General features: G+C 44.7%; 1 protein-coding gene across 2 annotated transcripts in view; it reads right to left on the minus strand.

The window, feature by feature from the left end:
- Positions 1-22,397, minus strand: part of nbeal1 (neurobeachin-like 1) — a 384,125-nt gene extending 361,728 nt beyond the window's left edge. For both annotated transcript variants that reach the window (XM_072481723.1, XM_072481715.1), the window contains exon 1: positions 22,085-22,397. In XM_072481723.1, coding sequence (XP_072337824.1) covers positions 22,085-22,135 — 51 coding nt within the window. In that variant the 5' untranslated portion in view covers positions 22,136-22,397. The remainder of the gene's footprint in view (positions 1-22,084) is intronic.
- Between the last annotated feature and the right edge of the window lie 571 nt (positions 22,398-22,968).

The raw sequence follows: 22,968 nt of genomic DNA on the forward strand, positions 1-22,968 counted from the left end.
GCTCAGAAATATTTATTGTCAGGAAAATTCATATCTACTCAGGATATAAATACTAATTTAACAGATTGGATCAGCCAGCCTGGCTTAAAGAGCTTTTAGAAACTTGCTGAAAAATGTAAATGTGAGGCTTGAAAAGTTGTTTTTTTAATTTAATTGTTGCACTATAGAGACACAATGGTTCTTTTTTAACAAGCATCCAGCCAATAATATATAAATCCAGGTAAACTGTCTTGTAATGCACTAACACACCAGAGATAACTAATCTCACAAAATGCTAAACAGCTGTAGATGCCACAGATTCTTGGCATAGAATGAAAAGATAGGACCACTTTCCAGGGATGTTTGCCAAGCCATTGTTAGTTTCACTAAATAATTAGCATCAGTCACTTGTCCATGCAAAGTCAATGCCGGCAAGATAGCTCCAGCTCTAATTCACATTCCAGCACTCCAAAAATCACATTATATGCAGAATATTGGACAGCAGGGATAGATTGCAATGCAATTTCTGACCAGAGTGACAACTGACAGTGCCAATTTGGAGGCAAGGGCTCACAGCAAACAGTTTACAATAAAGTCACTATATTTAGAAAACAGCAAACAGTTCATTAAAGGGAGCACAGAGCAAACAGTATTAACTCAGAGTTTACTGAAGAGTCCATGAACTACAGCAAATAGAACTCATGAACAAAACTACAGTACCCTCCTCCCCATAAAAGCAGGGCTATTTCTACAGCAAAATACAGCTAGTGGAGGAAACGTATCTAATTCAAATTATATGCGTAAAATTAAACCCAGTCAATTATAAGAGGTCTCTCTCCAGGCAAGTGATGATGGTGATCAACCCCATCATCACTATTCTGGTCACAAATAACAGCATCATTATATGCAGTGGTAAGTGAGGGCATCAGGTGATGTCAAACCAAGCGAGAAGCCCGAGAAGCTTACAAGCAATCTGAATCACCAAGTATTACAACTTTAAGATCACAGGAACTGTCTCAGATAACATATAGCCACCGAGGTCAAATCTAACCTCAAAGTAAGAACTGAGACAATCAGCAACCCAGAATACTTCAAGAATTACAAATTCACTTCCAAAACTTCTTAATCCACCACTTGAATGAATTTCATTCCACTTCACTTAGGATTGATATAGAAACCACTATGAACCACCATTGGAGAGAAAAAAAGTTTACTTCATAAAAGTATCCTCCAACAGTGACTACACTTCAGAAAATGTGGAGAGACAGTAGCATTGTCGCTGGACTAGTAATCCAGAGACCCAGAGTCATTCCCTGGGGACCAAGGTTCAAATCCCACCATGCCAGATGGTGAAATTTGAATTCACCTAAAAAACAAAAATCTGGAATTAAAAGTCGAAAGATGACCACTGTCAATTGTCTTTTTTTTAAACCACCTGGTTCATTAATGCTCTTTAAGGAAGGAAATCTATGATCCTTACTGGTCTGGCCTACATGTGACTCCAGAGCCACAGCAATGTGGTTGGCTCTTAAATGCCCTCAGAGAGGGACAATAAATGCTGGCCCAGCTAGCGGCGCCCACATCCCATGAACAAATAAAACGCATGAACAAAAACTATAAAACTTGGGATATGCTGGAGGCTTGGAAAGTGCTGCATTAATTCAAAAGTTTTCCAACTATTTTATCTGATTTACAATGGATCTCATGAATCAGTCCCCAACGACAGGCCCACATTTTGTTTTCTCTGGGAACAATGTTGAGGTTGCAGTGGAAGGCATGTCTTTTGGTGGCATAAAAAGCGTGCAGAGGTAGAAGAACTTCACTGGCACGGTCAACACTGTGGAGCTGCTGTTATCGGCAGCCTAGCATTGTCAATGCAGCACAGGTCAGTCCCACGACAAATGACGGATGATCTAGCTTGGAACACTCTTAAGGCAATGCAAAGTGCTAGATAAATGAAGTATGCATTCATCAACCAAATGATTAGCAGTTAACTTGCTGCTTCTGGGTGCATTTGCCTACAGAACAGTGATTTTGTTTCAAAAGTAAACCATCAGGTATGAAGAATCTTGGAATGCGGTGAAAATATAAAAGGAAATATACAAACTGCAACTTATTACATTGCAAAACATGCCGCATGCAACACAGAAGCACCAAATGCCATCTGCAGTATTGTTCTAGAACACTAATTTATAAGGGATAAATACAATCGCAAGATTGTGCTGAGCTCAACAGCATGCAATTTGCTGCACTGTACCGAGAAACTTAGCTGGAATTAGTAAAAATGAATGGTCCCAAATGAATCTCATGATCTGCTTCATGCACCAGTCTGAACACCCATGGGACTTTGAGTCAAATTTTCTTTCTCTCTCTTCTACTTTGCACCAAACCCAACACTTAAAACCATAAACAATTATTTCCATTTCATTTGATTTTCTTACCCTTACTTATCTTTACTGATGTGTCTAACACACATCAGTACCTGGACAACAGGACAGAGAACTTCCTCCCAGCTTTGTGACGAGCCGGCATCAGGCTCACACTATGAACTTCTCCCCTTTAAATGACTTCTAGGATCAGGAATCTACTACATTTAGGATTAGTGGCATATACATTTGTTTTTGTCACCCTAAGGCACTGTACCATCAACGTTAATTAAAATCAACTTTACAACTATAGAATTTTAAGTGTGTTCTTGAATGACTTTGATGGAAAGTGCCCCATTATGGTCCTTTCTGACAGACAAATCAGGGATATAAGCATTGTCCACAGCAAATCTAAGCACAGCAAAGAAAAAATATGGTTAAAGCACAGGAGGAGGCTATTCACCCATTGAGTCCCCATCAGCTCTCTGGGCAAACAATTCAGCCAGTCCCACCGCCCCACTCTTCCCTCACAGCTCACCAAATATTTTTCTCTTAATTTGCTTATCCAATCCCCTTTTGAAAGCCACAATTGAATTTGCCTCAGGCAGTGCCTTCCAGACCCTAATCTCTTGCCGAGTAAATACATTTTTCCTCATGTCACCCTTGGTTCTTTTGTCAATCACCTTAAACCTCTGCTCTGGATAAATAAAATGCAAGGAGTTTTAAGGTTGCAAGCTATTGGGTGGCAGGGGCTGGGTAAGTAAATTAACATCTATGGCCGATGCACTATATGACTATAGAAAACTCACTGTCAACAGGGGTGGTACCAGGGGATTGGAGAGTGGCTAATGTCGTGCCCCTGTTCAAAAAAAGGACTAGGGATAACCCTGGGAATTACAGGCCAGTTAGTCTTACTTCGGTGGTAGGCAAAGTCATGGAAAGGGTACTGAAGGATAGGATTTCTGAGCATCTGGAAAGACACTGCTTGATTAGGGATAGTCAGCACGGATTTGTGAGGGGTAGGTCTTGCCTTACAAGTCTTATTGAATTCTTTGAGGAGGTGACCAAGCATGTGGATGAAGGTAAAGCAGTGGATGCAGTGTACATGGATTTTAGTAAGGCATTTGATAAGGTTCCCCATGGTAAGCTTCTGCAGAAAGTAAGGAGGCATGGGATACTGCGAAATTTGGCCAGTTGGATAACAAACTGGCTAACCGATAGAAGTCAGAGAGTGGTGGTGGATGGCAAATATTCAGCCTGGATCCCAGTTACCAGTGGCGTACCGCAGGGATCAGTTCTGGGTCCTCTGCTGTTCGTGATTTTCATTAATGACTTGGATGAGGGAGTTGATGGGTGGGTCAGTAAATTTGCAGACGATACGAAGATTGGTGGAGTTGTGGATAGTGAGGAGGGCTGTTGTCGGCTGCAAAGAGACATAGATAGGATGCAGAGCTGGGCTGAGAAGTGGCAGATGGAGTTTAACCCTGAAAAGTGTGAGGTTGTCCATTTTGGAAGGACAAATATGAATGTGGAATACAGGGTTAATGGTAGAGTTCTTGGCAATGTGGAGGAGCAGAGAGATCTTGGGGTCTATGTTCATACATCTTTGAAAGTTGCCACTCAAGTGGATAGAGCTGTGAAGAAGGCCTATGGTGTGCTAGCGTTCATTAACAGAGGGATTGAATTTAAGAGCCGTGAGGTGATGATGCAGCTGTACAAAACTTTGGTAAGGCCACATTTGGAGTACTGTGTACATTCTGGTCGCCTCATTTTAGGAAGAATGTGGAAGCTTTGGAAAAGGTGCAAAGGAGATTTACCAGGATGTTGCCTGGAATGGAGAGTAGGTCTTACGAGGAAAGGTTGAGGGTGCTAGGCCTTTTCTCATTAGAACGAAGAAGGATGAGGGGCGACTTGATAGAGGTTTATAAGATGATCAGGGAAATAGATAGAGTAGACAGTCAGAGATCTTTTTCCCCGGGTGGAACAAACCATTACAAGGGGACATAAATTTAAGGTGAATGGTGGAAGATATAGGGGGGGGATGTCAGAGGTAGGTTCTTTACCCAGAGAGTAGTGGGGGCATGGAATGCACTGCCTGTGGAAGTAGTTGAGTCGGAAACATTAGGGACCTTCAAGCAGCTATTGGATAGGTACATGGATTACGGTAAAATGATATAGTGTAGATTTATTTGTTCTTAAGGGCAGCACGGTAGCATTGTGGATAGCACAATTGCTTCACAGCTCCAGGGGCCCAGGTTCGATTCCGGCTTGGGTCACTGTCTGTGCGGAGTCTGCACATCCTCCCCGTGTGTACGTGGGTTTCCTCCGGGTTCTCCCGTTTCCTCCCACAGTCCAAAGATGTGCAGGTTAGGTGGATTGGCCATGATAAATTGCCCTTAGTGTCCAAAATTGCCCTTAGTGTTGGGTGGAGGTGTTGACTTTGGGTAGGGTGCTCTTTCCATGAGTCGGTGCAGACTCAATGGGCCGAATGGCCTCCTTCTGCACTGTAAATTCAATGATAATCTATGATTAATCTAGGACAAAGGTTCGGCACAACATCGTGGGCCGAAGGGCCTGTTCTGTGCTGTATTTTCTCTATGTCCTATGTTCTAACTCCACCTGGTGCCCAATCTTCGAAAGTTGCAAAGGCATCTGCAAAATTCCCTTAAGTCTCATCTGCCTTTCAACTTCTTGCTGGAGATTTCCACATGATTTTGCCTGCCTGTAGACTCCCACTCGCTGTTCCTCCTGACCACCACTATGTTCAGAATCAAGCTGGGCCTTGACAACGAAGCACCAAAGCCAAAAATCCAGGCTTTGTGGAACCCCACAAGTCATCACTAGTGTTAATCTTTGTTTGCTCGGCCAGAAAGCTGACAGCTGAAGAATGGAGTCCTTAAATGAGTCAATGAGAGTAAATAAAAAGCAGCAGCACAAATTCAAATGGAAGCAGACTTATCGTAAGCCCGTGCAAGCCTATTTAAACCAATCCAATGAATTGTACAGAATAAGCAACTCAGCCATTCACTGTAATTAACTGCCTAAATTCAGCCTGCAAGATACCCATCGCCACAAAGATCTAAATACCACTGCAGCCAAGTTGTTACTCAGCCTGGGCACTACACTGGCATTGTTGCATCTTATTTTCTTCACTCCAACCCAGGGTTAGACAATATAAATTAGCCCTAAAGTTATATATAGAGCTAATGAGGATTAACACTAAATGCAAAGTATGAATCTAGTCCGGGATTCAGGCAATGCAGCAATCACAAAACCCAGCTTCAGTGATTTGCTTTCTACATGCCACTAGCCTGCATTGACTATATCTACTATTTCACAATGAATACATATTTCCACTCTTGGTGCTACTGGGCAGATGTTGTTTTAGGAGGTTAGTGTGCTTTGACTGAGATTGCAGGATGCTAAAGAGAGAAATTTGTTTCAGTAATTGCTAACATTTTTGTGAATAACTAGAACAAAAATCATTCCAATTTGGGAAAGCTTGAAAAGACAATCATTTCTCACGGAGCTAATGTTTTACAATTGTTTCACTTGACTTAAGTACCCATTTCAAACAAAAAAAAAGATGTAGGTGTGAAAGTCAGGTGTAATAGCGAAATTCACCATTGCCTCCAATGTGCCAGTTCAGCCTTCGGCTGACTCAGGAACAGAGTACTAAATCTCATATCCAAGGCTGTCATGGTTCACTGGGCAGCAGTGATGCTCGAGCTCCTATATGTTTCAGACACTTGGACGTCTAGCAGTCACCACAAAGCTCTGGAGATGTACTGCCAGAAGGGAAGCCAACAGTAGTGATCCAACAAAGGCAACCTGCCCAGCATCGCAGCGTTAATCAGTCACAACCAGCTTCGCCCATGTACCTGACACCAGACTCCCGAAGCAACTGCTACACTCAGAAATCTGCAGCATCAGGAGACACCCAGAGGATAGCGAAACGCTTCAGGGACCTCCTCAAAGCATTCCTGAAGAGGTCAAACAATCCCACACATGGAAGACCCTGGCTTGTTTATTTGGGAAGGCACCAAACACATCAAGAGACTTTGTTGGGAGCATGGAGCATTGAAGACAAGGGGCCGGAGAAAGCGCACAAACCTTCAAACACCTCATCTGCCCAGCCTTTCAAGCACCATCTGCCCCACACGCAGCAGAGTCTCGAGATCACATATTGGATTAATCAGTCATCTCAGAGCCCGTCAATGTGAAGTGGAAGCAAGTTATTCTCGATCATGACGTATTGCCAAAGCAGAAAAATTCAAAGATCATGCACCACTCTCCATCCCACCAAAAGAACTGGAAAACATTAATTGAGGGGCATCAGTAATGCGGAGAAACTAGAGACGCTGAGCTTGTTCGCTTTAGAGCAGAGAGAATCAAGGGGAACTTAACGGAACTGTTCAAAATCAGAGGCATTTTGATCAAGTAGTCGGAGAAACCATTTGCACCGGAAGGAAGATCAGTAACCAGAGGACTTCTGGTAACGGGGATGTGCTGAGTAGTCACACATCAGGTGGCTCTTCTCCGAAGAACCCCAAATTAGGCTCTTTTATCCAAAATAGACCGCTAAAACTGGAAAGTATCCCCTCACCCTATCTAACAACAGCACAAGAGAAGATGCCAAGCAACTGTAACTCCAGAGGCCATAAAGAACAAAAAGAGGGAGAAACAAGCAGTCTAGAAGGCAGGCACACGAGGCGACGAAGTGCCGACCACGACAGAACGAGAGGGAACGACAAACGACACACGGGGCTCCACCTCACTGGAAGGTGGATGGAGGAAGTTCCTCTCCAGCGAACTAAGGAAGCACAGGGAGACAAAGACCGATATTCAGGCTGAGGTCAGGATGGCAGTCACGGAAGCCCTGGCAACCATGCAGGTGGCCCTGGAAAAGGCGGAGAGGCGACTGGAGGCCCAGGGTAACACCATCAAAGAACTAGAAAAAGCTTCAATAGATCAGAGCGACCGGATCGCCGCCCTAGGGATGGAAATAGCTAGGTTGGTCGCGACGCAGTGAAGTCTGAAGGGGAAAGTAGAGGACCAAAGAGAACCAGTCACAGCACCAGAACGTAAGGATTGAAGGCACAGACCCCACAGACTATGTAGCCCAGATGCTGGGAAATCTGGTGGGATGGGGTAGCTTCCCCAACCTACCAGAAATAGACAGAGCCCATCGGTCCCTCCGGCCAAAACCCAAGGCCGGAGAGCAGCCGAGGGCGATTATCGTCAAGGTGCACCGAAGGAATTCTGCACTGGGTCAGGCAAACAAGAACCTGCAACTGGGAAGGACACCAGATCAGGATATATCAGGACATTGGGACAGAGCTGGCCAAGCGCTGGGCGGGGTTCAACAGGGCGAAGGCAGCCCTGTGCAAAAGCAAAGTGAAGTTCGGGATGCTGTACCTGGGAAACCTCCGGGTCACATTCCAGGGCAGGGAGCTTTTCTTCACGAACCCTGCGGACACAGACAAATTTGTCCAGGAAAATGGTCTGAGAACATGCACTAACATACTCAAAAACAGCTTCTTCCCGCTGTTAAACAACTCCTGAATTACCCTCTTATGGATTGAACTGATCTCTCCACACATCTTCTCTACTGAGTAGTACTACACTCCATATACTCACCCAATATCTGTGTCTTTATATTTACATTGTGCATTTAGCGTATGTCCTATGTTTTTTCATGTATGGAGCAATCTGTCTGGACTGTACGCAGAACATACTTTTCACTGTACCTCGGTACACATGTCAATAAACCCAAATCCATATCTCTCCAATGGACTACCTGGCCTATAATGTTCCCTCAGCCCAACCCTAGGGGCGCCTAGAACAAGGGGTCACTGTCTTGGGATACAGGGTAGGCCATTTAGGACGGAGATGAGGAGAAAAAGCTTCACTCAGAGAGTGGTGAACATGTCATCTTCTTTACCGCACAAGGCTGTGGAGGCCAAGCCACTGAATATATTTAATAAGGAAATAGATCAATTTCTAGACTCTAAAGGCATCAAGGGAGAGCATGGGAGTATGGCGTTGAGATAGACGATCAGCCATGATCACATTTAAAGGCCGAGTGGGCTCGATGGGCCAAATGCCTACTCCTGCTCCTATTTTCTTAATTTTTTTCTATGCTTCTAGCTGACATGGGTGGCACGGTAGCACAGTGGTTAGCACTGTTGCTTCACAGGATCAGGGACCTAGGTTTGATTGCCGCTTGGGCCACTGTCTGTGCGGAGTCTGCACGTTCTCCCAGTGTCGGTGTGGGCTTCCTCCAGGTGCTCCGGTTTCCTCCCACAAGTCCCGAAAGACGTGCTTGTGAGGTGAACTGGACATTTTGAATTCTCCCTCTGTGTACCCGAACAGGCGTCGAAGTGTGGCAACTGGGGGCTTTACACAGTAACTTCATTGCAGTGTTAATGTAAGCCTACTTGTAACTTAGGGCAGCACGGTAGCATGGTGGTTAGCACAATTGCTTCACAGCTCCAGGGTCACAGGTTCGATTCCCGGCTTGGGTCACTGTCTGTGCGGAGTCTGCACGTTCTCACCGTGTCTGCGTGGGTTTCCTCTGGGAGCTCCGGTTTCCTCCCACAGTCCAAAGATGTGCAGGTTAGGTGGATTGACCATTCCTAAATTGCCCTTAGTGTCCAAAATTGCCCTTAGTGTTGGGTGGGGTTACTGGGTTATGGGGATAGGGTGGAGGTGTTCACCTTGGGGAGGGTGCTCTTTCCAAGAGCCAGTGCACTCGATGGGCCGAATGGCCTCCTTCTACACTGTAAATTCTATGATATATCTATTCACAGAATCACTTGCAATGGCTTCTCCTCCTGCTCCACACTGTTACCTCCCAAAGATCTATCTTTGACCCTCCTCCTATTTCTCACTCACAAGCTGCCCCTTAGCATCACCATCCAAAAACACAGCACATGAAATTATAGAATCATTGAATCCCTATAGTGCAGAAGGAGGCCATTTGGCACATCGAGTCTGCACCAACACTCCAACAAAGCAGCCTACCAAGCCCAATCCCCTGTCCCACCCCCATAACTCCATCTAACCTGCATATCTTTGGACAGTGGGAGGAAACCGGAGCACCCGGAGGAAACCCACACAGACATGGGGAGAATGTGCAAACTCCACAGTCACCAGAGGTTGGAATCGAACCCAGTCCCTGGCACCGTGAGGCAGCAGTGCTAACCCCCACTGGGCCAACGTGCTGCCCTATAAACATATTCGCTGAAACATCCAGCTGTACCTCACTATGACCTCTCTACACACCTCCATAACTGTTATATTATCAAACTGCTTATCCGACCTCCAAATAAATATTGGTGAAACTGAAGCCATTGCTTCCGGTCCCTGCTCCAAACTCCATTCCCACACTACCAAATCCACCCCACTCCCTGGCAAATGTCTGACAATGAAACAGTCTGTTCTGAATCTTGGTGTCACACATTCAGTCCAGAGATGAGCTTCCGACTTCATATTTGTACGATCACGAAGACTGCCTATTTTTAACTCTCCTACATCTCCCGACTTCGCCCCGTCTCAGCTCATCTGCTGCCGAAACCCTCAACCATGCCTTTGTTACCTCCAGACTAGACTATTCCAATCAACTCCTGGTCAGCATCTCACATTCTACCCTCTGCAAAGTTGAGGTCATCCAAAAACCTGCCGTCCATGTCTTAATTCCCCTATCACACCGTGCACTCACTGATCTACATTCGCTTCCTGTCAAGCAACGTCTTAATTTTTAAATTATCATCCAGATTTTCAAATCTCGCCATGGTACTGCCCCTCCCTATCTCTGCAACTTCCTCCAGCCACACAACTCTCTATTGTGGCTTCATGAGCATCTCTGATTTCAATCACACCATCATTCAGGCCATGCCTTCAGTTAGCTAGGCCACAAGCTCTGGAATACCATCCCTGCAACTCTCCACCTTTAAAACCTCATTCTTTGACTAAGCTTTTGATCATCTGACTTAATATCTCTTTAGTGTCACATTGCTGAACAACAGTAGATTATATGTATATAGCGCTTTTGACCGAATAAAACATCCCAGGGCACTTCAGTGCCTTTGGGATATTTTACTGCATTAAAAGGTGCTTACATATACAAGTCGTTGCTGAAAAAGAGACATTTATGAGGTAAGACTGGGGAAATGGGACTAATTTGTTCCCTTTGGAAGAGCCAGCATAGACACGAGGGGTCAAATGGTCTACTTGGATTTGTTTATTGTCATGCGTACCAAGGTACAATGAAAAGTATTGTTCTGCGTGCAGCTCAAACAGATCATTTAGTACATGAAAAGAAAATATTTAATAGGGAAACACAAGATACACAATGTAAATACATGGACACTGGCGTTGGGTGAAGTATACAGGAGTGTAATACTACTCAGTAGAAAATTGTGTGAAGAGATCAGATCAGTCCGTAAGAGGGTTGTTTAGGTGTCTGCTAACAGCGGGGAAGAAGCTGTTTTTGAATCGGTTAGCACGAGTTCTCAGACTTTTGTATCTCTTTCTATGCTTTCTATGGTGCATCTGTAAAAGTTGGTAAGAGTCAATGTGGACATGCCAAATCTGAGCTATATTATTCTATTTTAAGCATTATGCCATTAGAGGCTGTGACAGAAATTGGGAAGGTGAATGTTAAACCAAAGGTTCCAATTCTATCATGTCTATGGTATAATCCTGGCACTAGCGTCAGGGGTGTGGGGAGACTGTAGCCACCTGAGTTGGCCAAGTCCCGATTTAAAATGGCGAACGGCAAAGGCTGAAGGGAAATTCAGCCAACAATATTCAGGCAGAAATCAGCAGGTGCAAGTTTGCTGTGTATTTAACTCTGCAAAGGCCCAGACAGCATCGATACTAGCAGCCATCTGCATAATAATGTAGCAAACATCTACATACTAATAGGCAATCCCCGGGAACAATAGCAACATTTGGGACAAACAAAACTAAGCCAGACTCCCCGGCGCCAGCAGGAGCCAACACAAAAGAGGTTAACGGACACCTCAAGACCGCCCATCGATCAGGGAACCGCTCCAGTATTGGAGAAATCAAACCAAGCGATTGGAACGAAGTCCAATCACCTAGAACCAGGTACAGGGTCCGCCCCGAAAGGAGGGAAGCCCCTGGGGACTATAAAGTTAAGCCCCCAAGTTCAAATTGTTCTTCTTGACCGGGTCACCCAGCAACGCGAACCAACATTGACTGTGACCGGTTCAACGGCCGCCGAGAGATCGTAAGTCTTAAGTCAACGCTTGCTACGAGATAGGTGCTCCTAGCTATCAATCCGTACCAACTTCGAATCCCGCAGACTCAAAACCCGAACGAAAGGCCATTTGTTCCCCTGACCTGGTGGGCTAGTCCGAAGTTAAGTACAGGCCTGTTAGTCGTAGAAGTAGCTTAGACGTAGAATTTGTGCATGAGTAGCGATTACTGTGTATAATAAATGTGCTTTGATTTAAATCTTACTAATCGGTGTATTGAGTTATTGGTCATTACTCGAACTTGAACCTCGTGGCGGTATCATAAAGATATCTGGCAACTCGAGAGCAAAGGTTATAAAACAGAGCCAAGTGAACCAACCAAAAGTTAGCAACAAGACGCCTTGAGCTGAAAGTGTGTTTAAAAACCCCCTGTAAAAGGATGGGTAGGGCAGGTCTTCCATTCAGGACTGGACATGAAGGCGAGGGGCTGGCGGTGCTGCGAAACAAGCGATGCCGTGGGGGACATTGTGGCAGATTCGGGGGGGGGGGTTCGTAATAGTAAGTGGGAAGCTGGAGGGGATGCCGGTGGTTTTGGTACATGTTTATGACCAAAGCTGGAATGATGTGGAGTTCATGAGGCAGGTGTTGGGGAGGATCCCGGACCTGGACTCGCACCGGTTGATTATTTTGGGGGACTTTAACACGATCATTGAACCAGGTTTGGACCGGTCGAGCCGAGATCGGGGAAGATGTCGGCAGTGGCGAAGGAGCTGAAGGGGTTCATGGAGCACATGGAGGGCGGTGGACCCGTGGAGGTTTGGGAGGTCGAGGGCGAAGGAGTTCTCGTACCTTTCCCAATAAAACTGGCAGAGGAAAGGTGAGAATTTCTAACTCCTCTTACATATGGTGGGAAAATGTTTATCATTTATACATCCTTGCTGTTACCTGTATTAAAAGTTTAGAAACCAAAGAGAAAATGCTGTAAAATCTCAGCAGGTCTGGCAGCATCTGCAGGGAGAGAAAAGAGCTAACGTTTCAAATCCAGGTGACCTTTTGTTTAGAAGCCAGTTTAAAAACAAAAGACCAACATTTTCCAAATGCTGCATGCCAGCTCTGACCAAGAACAAGACTAGAAAGTGGTGAAGCAGTTTGCTGTTCACATTCCCCCACAAAAGAACACCATGGAAACCGAAGATTTACAAAGCAGCAGAATTGACAAATACCAACATTGAACTCACCACACCAACTGAGCGCAGCTAATCCTCAGTATTACTGAAAATGATCTGTGCCAAGGTGCTTACAGCCATTGATGCACTTTTGAAGTCACTGTTCTAACTTGTGTGGAAAACGCAGCTGCCAATGTGTGCACAGCAAGCTCCCACAGGCAGTAATCTGTTTTAGCGAGATTAGTTGCAGGGCAAGCATTGGCAATTTAGTCTGATGGGACCTGATGGACATAAATAGATAACGTCAATATTACTTGCCGTGCCTTACGAAGAAGTCAAGTTCTGACAACAACCACTTGTTGGTTATGATGTTATAATATCACTTAAACCCATGGGGATATTTTTTCCTTATTCTTTCATGGGTTGTGGGCCTTGCTGGCAAGACAAGTATTTGTTGTCCATCCCTAATTGCCTTTGCACGGACTGACTTGCTAGGCCATTTCAGAGGGCAGTAAATAATCAACCACATTGCTGTGGGGTGGAGACACAAGTAGTTCGGGCCAGGTAAGGGTTGCAGATTTCCTTTCCGCAAAGACACGAGTGATTCAGATGGGTTTTTACAATATTTGATGATAGTTTCACGGCCACCATTACAGAGGTTCGATTTATATTCTAGATTTTATTAATTGAATTTAAATTCCACCAGCTGCCATGATAGGGTTTGAACCCTGTCTCCAGAGCATTAGTTTGGGCCTCTGGATTGTCAGTCACATTAAGTGACACACCATTACTGACGTGGTAGTAAAGTGCAAGTAAACCTCCACATGCAGCACTACAAAGCCTGCCTGGCGTACTGGTTCATCTTCAGGCTGGCAAAAACCTCACAAAACTTGCACTTCGAAGACACAAACTCAGGATGTTCCCAAACACTTTTTCGTCAATTAAATAGTTTTGCTGCTGTTGTAGTAAATGTGGCAGCCAACCTGCACGCAGCAAGGTCTCATGAACAGGTCATTCCCTCCTTAAACAAGTGATGTTGACTGAAGGAAAATATTGGCCAGGACACCAGTGGGAACTTCCCTCCAGAGATCCTAGAAGCCTCACAGCCATCTTTTAGGCACCTGTGCACTAAGAGTACCAAATTCTAATAATATGGAGTTCAAGCTGTGAGGAGGCAGAGGAATAAATCTGCGAGAGCCTTTAATTAGCGTTCTCACAACATCCTAAAAATAGCACAGGTTGAAGTGTATCCTGGCACCCTGATAAAAGAACATTGTCTCAACCAATTTATCACCACAGCAACTACATACTTACATAACACTGTTCTAACTCAAGAATAATGGAGTGAAAGAAAGACAATTCTCAGTTACTCTAAAAACTTGGCTATGAAGTCTCGACCCTCATCCTTTAAGGAACAGCCTTCCAATAGGATTATCTTTCCTACTTATCCACCGAAGATTAAGAATTTGAAAAACAAACCCTAATGTGGAGATCATCTTGTACACGTACACATGTTGTAACAGCAAGATGCACAAACACACATTAGACACACCAATAAACATTTCAAGCATATTATTACATGAAGAGACAACTTTACCTTTCCGATATGTACACCAAGTTCTACAATGAGGGATGATTTGTTTTAAGAGCTAAAATAGTCCTTTCATAAGAAATAGGAGTAGGCCATTTGGCCCCTCAAACCTGCTCTGCCATAGCAAGACTTCCTTCTTTACTGTCAAGGCAGAGTTTCTGCCTTAACTTACCCGTCCACTCCCCAGATCCCAGAATTCCCCAAGAGATCATAAATCTGTCTATCTGAGCCGTAAATATATTAAATGATGGACCATCCATAACCCTCTAGGGCAGAGAATTCCAAAGATTTGCAATGCTGAGTAAAGATCGACCCCCTATACTGTCTGCATCCACAAATTCTAGATTCTCCGGCGAGGGGAATCAACCTCTCCCTGTCCAGCCTGTCAAGCCCCTTCAGTATCTCGCATGGTTCAAAGAGGTTGTGTCTCATTCTTCTAAGCTCCGGAGATTTCCTCAGCCTCTCAAAGAGCAACCTTCTTCTCTGGGACCAATCTTGTGAACCTTCACTGTACTGCCTCCCAAGTCAAGTATGAATAGATGGCGGGACAGTGGTAATGTGGCTGGACTAATAATCCCGGGTTCCAGGCTAATGTTCTGGGGCCATGGACTCAAATCCCATCACGGAAGCTGGTGGAATTTAAAACCAATTAACAAATCTCGGATTGAAAGCTTGTCTCAGTGACGGTGACCACGAAACTATCATTGATTTTTGTAAAAACCCATCGGGAATGCTGGAAGGAAATCTACCAGCTTTGACAAAGGGTCATCTGGACTCGAAACGTTAGCTCTTTTCTCTCCTTACAGATGGTGCCAGACCTGCTGAAATTTTCCAGCATTTTCTCTTTTGGTTTCAGATTCCAGCATCTGCCGAAATTTGCTTTTAATCTACCACCCTTACCTGGTCTCGCCTACACGAGATTCTGGATCCATTGGTTGACTCATAATTGCCCTCTGAAACAGCCCAACAAGCCATTCAGTTCAAGGGCAATTATGGATGGGCAACACATGTCAGCAAAGCCCACACATCATGAAATACTTTTTAAAACATACTTCCTTAGATATGGAGTCCAAAACTGCATTGTATTCCAGGTGTGGTCTTTACAAAATTATAGCAAGACTTCCTTTTTTAAAATATAGATTTAGAGTACCCAATTATTTTTTTTCCCAATTAAGGGGCAATTTAGTAGGCCAATCCACCTAGCCTGCACAATTTTGGGTTGTTGGGGTGAAACCCATGCAAACACGGGGAGAATGTGCAAACTCCAAGGATAGCGACCCGCGGCTGGGATCGAACCCAGGCCCTCAGTGCACAGCAAGACTTCCTTGTCCTCAGTCATCTTGCTGCGATCGCTATCCAAAGGGTAATGGTTGCATGATAACTTTCAAAAAGGAACTGGATACAGACTTGAAAAGGGCACACAAGTAGAAAAATGGTGGAGTGGGACAAACAAATAGCTCTTTGAAATAGCCAGCACAAGCATGATGGGCCAAATGGATTGCATTTATACTGTATGATTCTGTCGTTCAAATTCTTAGACCATATAAAGCTTGAAAAGCTGTGGTCACATGCCCTGTCAATCATTTTCCTAAATTCCTTTCTCATAGTTGTTGCATTTTTGAAAGATCCCACCCTTCATTATGAATAAAAATCCATGCTCATAAGAGGTGCTCCACCTCATGAGGAATACTTCCAGTAATAATATCTGTACCAGCCTGTGTTATAACTCGCGTACTCTTCAACTCAGGAACACTTGTAAAGATGTAAGGAATTGATTATGAAACCCATTTACAATTAGTTCAAGAACACCCCACCTTAAAATTGATATCCTAATGAGTTCACTGGAGCCTGCCCACTCTGCCACTAAAACTGGAATTCCCCTGCCAAGCTCGCTACCCCACAAGTAGCGTGCCTTAACGTCTTGTTCAGCAGTTGCTGCCTTGAAGCCACGCTGGAACACACACAGATCTAGTACACAAAACAAACACCCCCTTTCTTCCAGCTGAGGTAATCAAGAAACAACCAGTTACCAAAATTAAGTTCCCTCCTTGATGCAGAAGTGCTGACACCAATTATCACACCCACTATGCTTTTCCGTTGAGCTCACGGTAAACCAGGGGCTTGTTAATGTTTAGGCCTAAGTCAGGATGCTCTTTTGGCGGGTCGGTGCAGACAGGATGGGCTGAATGGCTTTCTTTTGCACTGTAGGGATTCTATGAATAAAACACAGTGGTTTCAAGGATCTTAAATCACAAACATTAAGGAAGGTTGAGCAACCAGATATTACTAGAATCTCCAAAGGTTTTCATGCTTTGAACCATGCTGTTAACTCTTAATTATGGGATCTAGTGAGTTCCCAAACATGTTCTATTCAAATTTTCATCTCTTTTTGTCAGCATAATTTCTTCCGGCAAATATAGATGTGAATAATAATATCAATGTGCGCTTAAAAGTGCTCTACATCCCTACACGTTATAATGGAAAATATCCAGCAGTGTGATAAAGACAGGACATCAATTTCTACATCAACATTGGGTGAGTGGAATTTCAAACTGCTGCCATCTTCTCTGTGGCCAAATGTTTTATCTCAGTACTCAGAATATAGTTTTCTGGGAAAACGGGGGGAAAAACAGAGGTGGAGGAAGTAATTGGGTGTCTGCAATTACTTGCAACACACTGATATCAAACTCAGAGATCCAAAGTTCTCATTAATAAGGTCAAAAAGTATTCTTTACCAAAGTAAACTCTGCTCCGACATATACTATTACAAAACAAAACTGCACTTGTATACTCGGGTTTTACTTCTGTTTGGTTTAATCAGAAGAAACTGCACAACAAGCATTAAAACTAAACAGACTGCCTAAACACACATGGAAATCCATGCTTCTTCTATAACATGACAGAATGTGGCGACTAGGAGCTTTCCACAGTAACTTCAGTGAAGCCCACTTGTGACAATAAGCTAAAAAAAAAATTATCCGTACATAGGCTTTCATACACTGATCACCTTTTAGGATTTGAAGACATGGTTGCAGCTACATTTTTCCCCTTTCATTGAAACAAAGTATAGATTTGTTGTTAACCACTAAAAACATTTAGACCTAGCAATGATGGTTTATGCTATGATGGCTAGCAAGAGTAAGGTGGTTAAGTTTCCAAGAGACAAACAGCTTGTCACTTTTATTATAACAAAAGTTCTGCTCCCTGAAGGTTAATCTATTTTTCTTATTTTCCAATTATGAAGAACACATGCATTTCCAGTGTTTTACACCCCAGCTGCAATGTGCACCTTAACCATACTATCTAATAGAACAGGGCAGGGCAGGGAATGCTTTGCACAGCTGCTGCAGAATATCTATTCACTCCATCTTATGATACTCTCTTCCTGCTCATAAATATGTAGCAGATCTGGTACAGTGATCTTCATTCAGTTGTGCTCTACCTAGCTGAGGAAAGCAGTATATTTATCAAACTCGCTTAAAGTTACTGATACTAGTACTGAAATTAATACACACTCAAAAGCGACAAAATAACATCTCTAAAAACAAGCACCTTGGTTCACGTCATGAAAACTTAATGGGGCTATCATTAAGTATATGATATATCACCGCCATTCCGTTAGAGTCGCTGGGTCGAATTCTGTAAACTCCTTCCCTACAGTACTGAGAGTCCATTCACCACACAGACAACAGTAGCTCAAGAAGGTGGCTAAAAACCACCTTCTCAAAGGCAACTAGAGATGGACAGTAAACGCCGACCCTGCTATTGACACCTTCATTATGAAATGATTCTCTGCATGATGCCGGGCAACTGTATCTTCAGCACCTTCAAGATCCGAACATGGTTGTGATGGCAGGAGGAAGGGTGAGGAGCAGGGCAGGGGGTAGATTAAAAATAAGTGCTCTTGCAGACCGACAGCACCACTACAGGACCAGAACACATTCCAACTCTCACATTCCAAGATGATTTAGTTGTATTTTCTGTTAACTTTCCTGATTGATCTCTATTTAGTTAAAGCCAAGTCTTTACTGCTGCCAGAAAGTCTAACCAAGTACAGGTTTCTCTTCTAAATCCTTGTCCAATTTGACCATGTGCATACAGTTATAGACTGATATATATTATATACTTGGAGAAAAATATAGGCGTGCAAAGTATGATTTCATTAGGTACAAGTCATTTTGCCTTCACATTTCAGTCCATCACACTTAAAAATAAACACCCCCTATATATTTACGTGAGTTTCTCACTCCTGAAGCCAAATACCACACATTTTCTCTCAGCACTAACAGCTGTGTATTGAATAGCATGCCTATAAATTAACTTTTAGACTTGGTAGCAAAATTGAAATCCATGGGATTAAAGGGGCAGGAACTGCATGAATATAAATAAAAGTAAAGTTGCCACACTCCCAGATGACCATAGGCTGCTTTCCCCTTTGAGGGGAGAGCTGACTGGTGGTGATTTAACCCGAGGATCATCACACCCCCGGTGAGGGGCAGGGATGAGAAGGCGGGGCCTTCATGAAGAACCTCAGCCAGTATGGGAATTGAACCGGGGCTGTGGCCTCACTCTGCATCGCAAACCAGCCATCCAGCTAACTGAGCTAAACATTAACACTGCAATGAAGTTACTGTGAAAAGCCCCGAGTCGCCACATTCTGGCAACTGTTCGGGTACACAGAGGGAGAATTTAGAATGTTCAATTCACCTAACAGCACGTCTTTCGGAACTTGTGGGAGGAAACCGGAGCACCCGGAGAAAAACCACACAGACACGGGGTGAGCGTGCAGACTCCACAGACAGTGACCCAAGCCGGGAATCGAACCTGGGACCCTGGCACTGTGAAGCAACAGTGCTAACCACTGTACTACCATAATTATGCAGACGTGTTTCCAAGGGCCAGTATTAGCGCCACTGCACTTCTTGATATATACCTTACAGTAGAGATTGAGAGCACAATTAATAAAGTATATAGTATCCTAGGCTTTATTATGATGGGTATACAGTATAAGAGCAAGGAGGTTATGTTAAACCTGTGTAAAACACTGGTTTGGCTTCAACTGGAGGATTACATCCAGTTTCACAGTTTAGGAAAGATTTGAAGGCATAGCAAGTGCGCGAAAAGATTCATGAGAATGGTTTCATGGACGAGGAACTTTGGTTATGTGGATAGATTAAAGAAGTTAGGGCTGTTAAGAGGATAAATAACAGAAATATTTAAAATCACGAGGGGGCTAGACAGTGAAAATGGAGAAAAAAAACTGTCCTCATTGTTGGAAGGAACAAGAGGGCACAGGTTTCACAAATAACTGTCAAAAGAGCAATGGAGACATGAGGAGAAACTGCTTCACACAGCAAGTGGTTAAGAGTTGGAAAGTGTTGCCGGACAGCATGGTAGAGGCAGGGTCATTCGAGGCATTCAAAAGGGAATCAGAATCTGGAAAGGAAGTGTGCGCACGATTACAAGGAGAACGGCATTGGGTGAATTTTCATTAGGAGGGCTGGCACAGACATGATGGTTGAATAGCCTCCTTCCGAGCTGTAACCATTCGGTGATTCTGTGACTTTGGGTATACAGTGAACAATTTCAGAGTCTGCAGCTGACACAAAGCTCAAATGTAGTAAACCGTGAGAAGGATTGTAACAGATTTCAGGAGCACATAGACTGCCTGGTAAATGGTCAGACACATGACAGATGTAATTTAATGCAGAGGAATGTGAAGTGCTTCATATTGTTAGTGAGGAGTGTCAAAATAAATTAAATGGTACAATTTTAAAGGGAGTGCAAGAACAGAGTGTCCTGAGCGTTGTGTGTGCACAAATCTTCAAAGTCTGCAAGACAAGGAGTAATTTTCTCAACTTTTAGGGAATACTTAGGCCTCTACTAGAATATTCTGACTAATTCTGGGCACCACATTCCAGGAAGGATGGCAGAACCTAAGAGAGACTGCAGAGTGGATTGACTAGAATGGTACTAGGAACTTCAGTTATACTTAAAGGTTAGAGCAGAAAAGGTTGAGCAGAGATTTGATAGAGGTGTTTGGGATGTTGAAGGCAGAACAAGTATTGAGAAATAAGAAATGTTCCAAATTCTGGGGTTACAGCTGGGGAATGGGATCAATGCTGTCTGAATTTACTACTGTCTCACAATGGCAGGGGCCGAACCAGGTTCAATTCCGGCCTTGGGTGACTGCATAGAGTTTGCGCTTTCTCCCCATTTCTACTTGGGTTTCCTCCGGGTGCCACGGATTCCTCCCATAGACCAAAGATGTGCAGGTTAGGTGGATTGACCATGCTAAAATTGCATCTCAAGTGTCCAAATATATGCAGGTTTGGTGGATTGGCCACTCTAAATTGCCCCTCATCTCCAAAGATGTGCAGGTTAGATGGGGTTATGGCAGGGGAGTAGGCCTGGGTAGGGTGCTCTTTCAGAGGATTGGTGCAAACTCAATGGGCTGAGTGGTCTCCTTCTGCATTGTAGCGATTCAATGGATTTCCATAGGTCAATGCTTTTCATCACATACAAAGAGACATATATATATATATGTAGGCCAAGTGTTTATTGATTAGATTAATTATAGTCTCTTTGTAGGTGATGAAAAGCATTGACCTATGGAAATCCATTGAATTATACATATATATATGTATAATTAACTTTTGACGGTCACAAAGCAACATACACAAAATATATATGTATAGGAACAGAGACACAGAATTACATGTGATCCTGGTTGACCATGCACAAACAAAAACATGACGATAAATCTCCACCATTTCCAGTAGTCAAGCACAACGCCCCTCAACCAAGCCCTTCCTCAGGTATATATCAAACCCTTGGTAACAGAAACCTCTTGCGTATACAGTAAAACCACTTCTCTCCAGGGTATAAATAACATCCCATCCCAGCATATAATAGTAACCCTTTACCTCTTCTGTTCTGTACAGTAACCACCAGTGCGGAGTATACGGTACAATTCCCATCCCCCACTGTGTACAGTACCTTGCCCCCATACACAGTACCTTCCCTCACTGTATACAGTGCCTTGCCCTCTCCTCCCCCTCTGCCATACAATACCTTACTCCCTCCTCCTCCTACAATACTTTGCCCCACTCTCCCCATACAGTATCTTGCCCCCCTCCTCATACATTGCCCTGCAACCCCCGTCCCCATAGAGTGCTCTGCACCCCCATACAGAACCTTGCCACCGGCCTCCATAGTACGGTATATAATATCCCCACCACACACCCCGGGTATTAGAGTCCCTATATGAAATGAAAATCGCTTATTGTCACAAGTAGGCTTCAAATGAAGTTACGGTGAAAAGCCCCTAGTCGCCACATTCCGGCGCCTGTTCGGGGAGGCTGGTACGGGAATTGAACCGTGCTGCTGGTCTGCTTTAAAAGCCAGCGATTTAGCCCAGTGTGCTAAACCAGCCCCTGGTGCAGGAGGAGGCTATTCAGCCCATCGAGTGCACTGACCCTCTGAAAGAGCACCCTACCTAAGCCCACTCCCCCACCTTATCCCTGTAACCCCAGCTAACCTACACGACTTTGGACACAGAGGGGCAATTTAGCATGGCCAATCCACCTAACCTGCACATCTTTGGATGAAACCGGAGGAAACACACGCAGACACGGACTGCCCGTCCCCCGGGTATACAATTACTCCACCCCTCAAGGTAAACAGGTACCCCCAGCCCACAGAGCTATGCACTCCCAAAACCCTAACCCAGCTCTACCGCTCCTCTCCCCTCACCTTGCTGCAATACAGCATCCAGAGCTCGTACAGCCGCTCGGCGGTGGCCATCCCTCCGGGAGCGGGGGGCTCGGCGCGGCCTCTCCCAGCTCCTCAGACCGGCATCGCGGGGGCGGGTCGCTCCATGGGGGTGGAGAGCGGCTGACAGGCTCCGGCCTTGGTGGGGGGGGGGGGGGGGGGGGCGGAGAAGCAAGCTCGGTAGGCGGCTGTGTGAAGCTGGGAGAATTTCGCCCGGTCCTCCCGCTGTGTTCGGTTGTTCGCTCCTCCGGCTGCCGCTCTCTGACCTGCGACCGCTCCGCTCGGGGCCGGACCGCCGACTGAACCGCGCATGCGCCCTGCCGCCGGCTGCGCCCTCGCCGGAGCGAGGCTCAGGTACCTCTGCTCACGTGACAGCGGCACAGGTGCACAGGTGAGCTCATGACCAGAAGAAATAGGAGCAGGAGGTCATTCAGCCCTTCCAGCCTGCTCCACCATTAAATAAGACCATTTTAAAACATTCATTCAGGGGATGTGATTGGCGCTGGCTTGGTCCAGCATTTATTGCCCATTTCTAATTGCCCTTGACAAGGTAGGGGTAGTGACTGTGTGGGTCTTGTGTTATTCACCCTGGGGGTAACACGGACTGCAACACGATGCAGACAAACGATAAAGCATACACCAAACGTAGGCGTTGGTTCAATAAGATTTATTGAACTTCAGTAACGAAGCTGCCTGTGGGTTGACTCTCTACTACTCTAAGTAAACTAACTATCTAGACCAGGCTAGCTCTGATCCACGTGTAAAAGGTGTTTAATGATTTGGACACCCTGACTGTCACTACAGTTGTCACCAGTGGAAAAGAGGCAGAGTGCTGATGCCGCGTGTGTTTTATAGTTGGAAGCCAC

The sequence above is a fragment of the Scyliorhinus torazame genome, chromosome 2 (assembly GCF_047496885.1).
Source record: "Scyliorhinus torazame isolate Kashiwa2021f chromosome 2, sScyTor2.1, whole genome shotgun sequence".
NCBI classification, from domain to species: domain Eukaryota; kingdom Metazoa; phylum Chordata; class Chondrichthyes; order Carcharhiniformes; family Scyliorhinidae; genus Scyliorhinus; species Scyliorhinus torazame.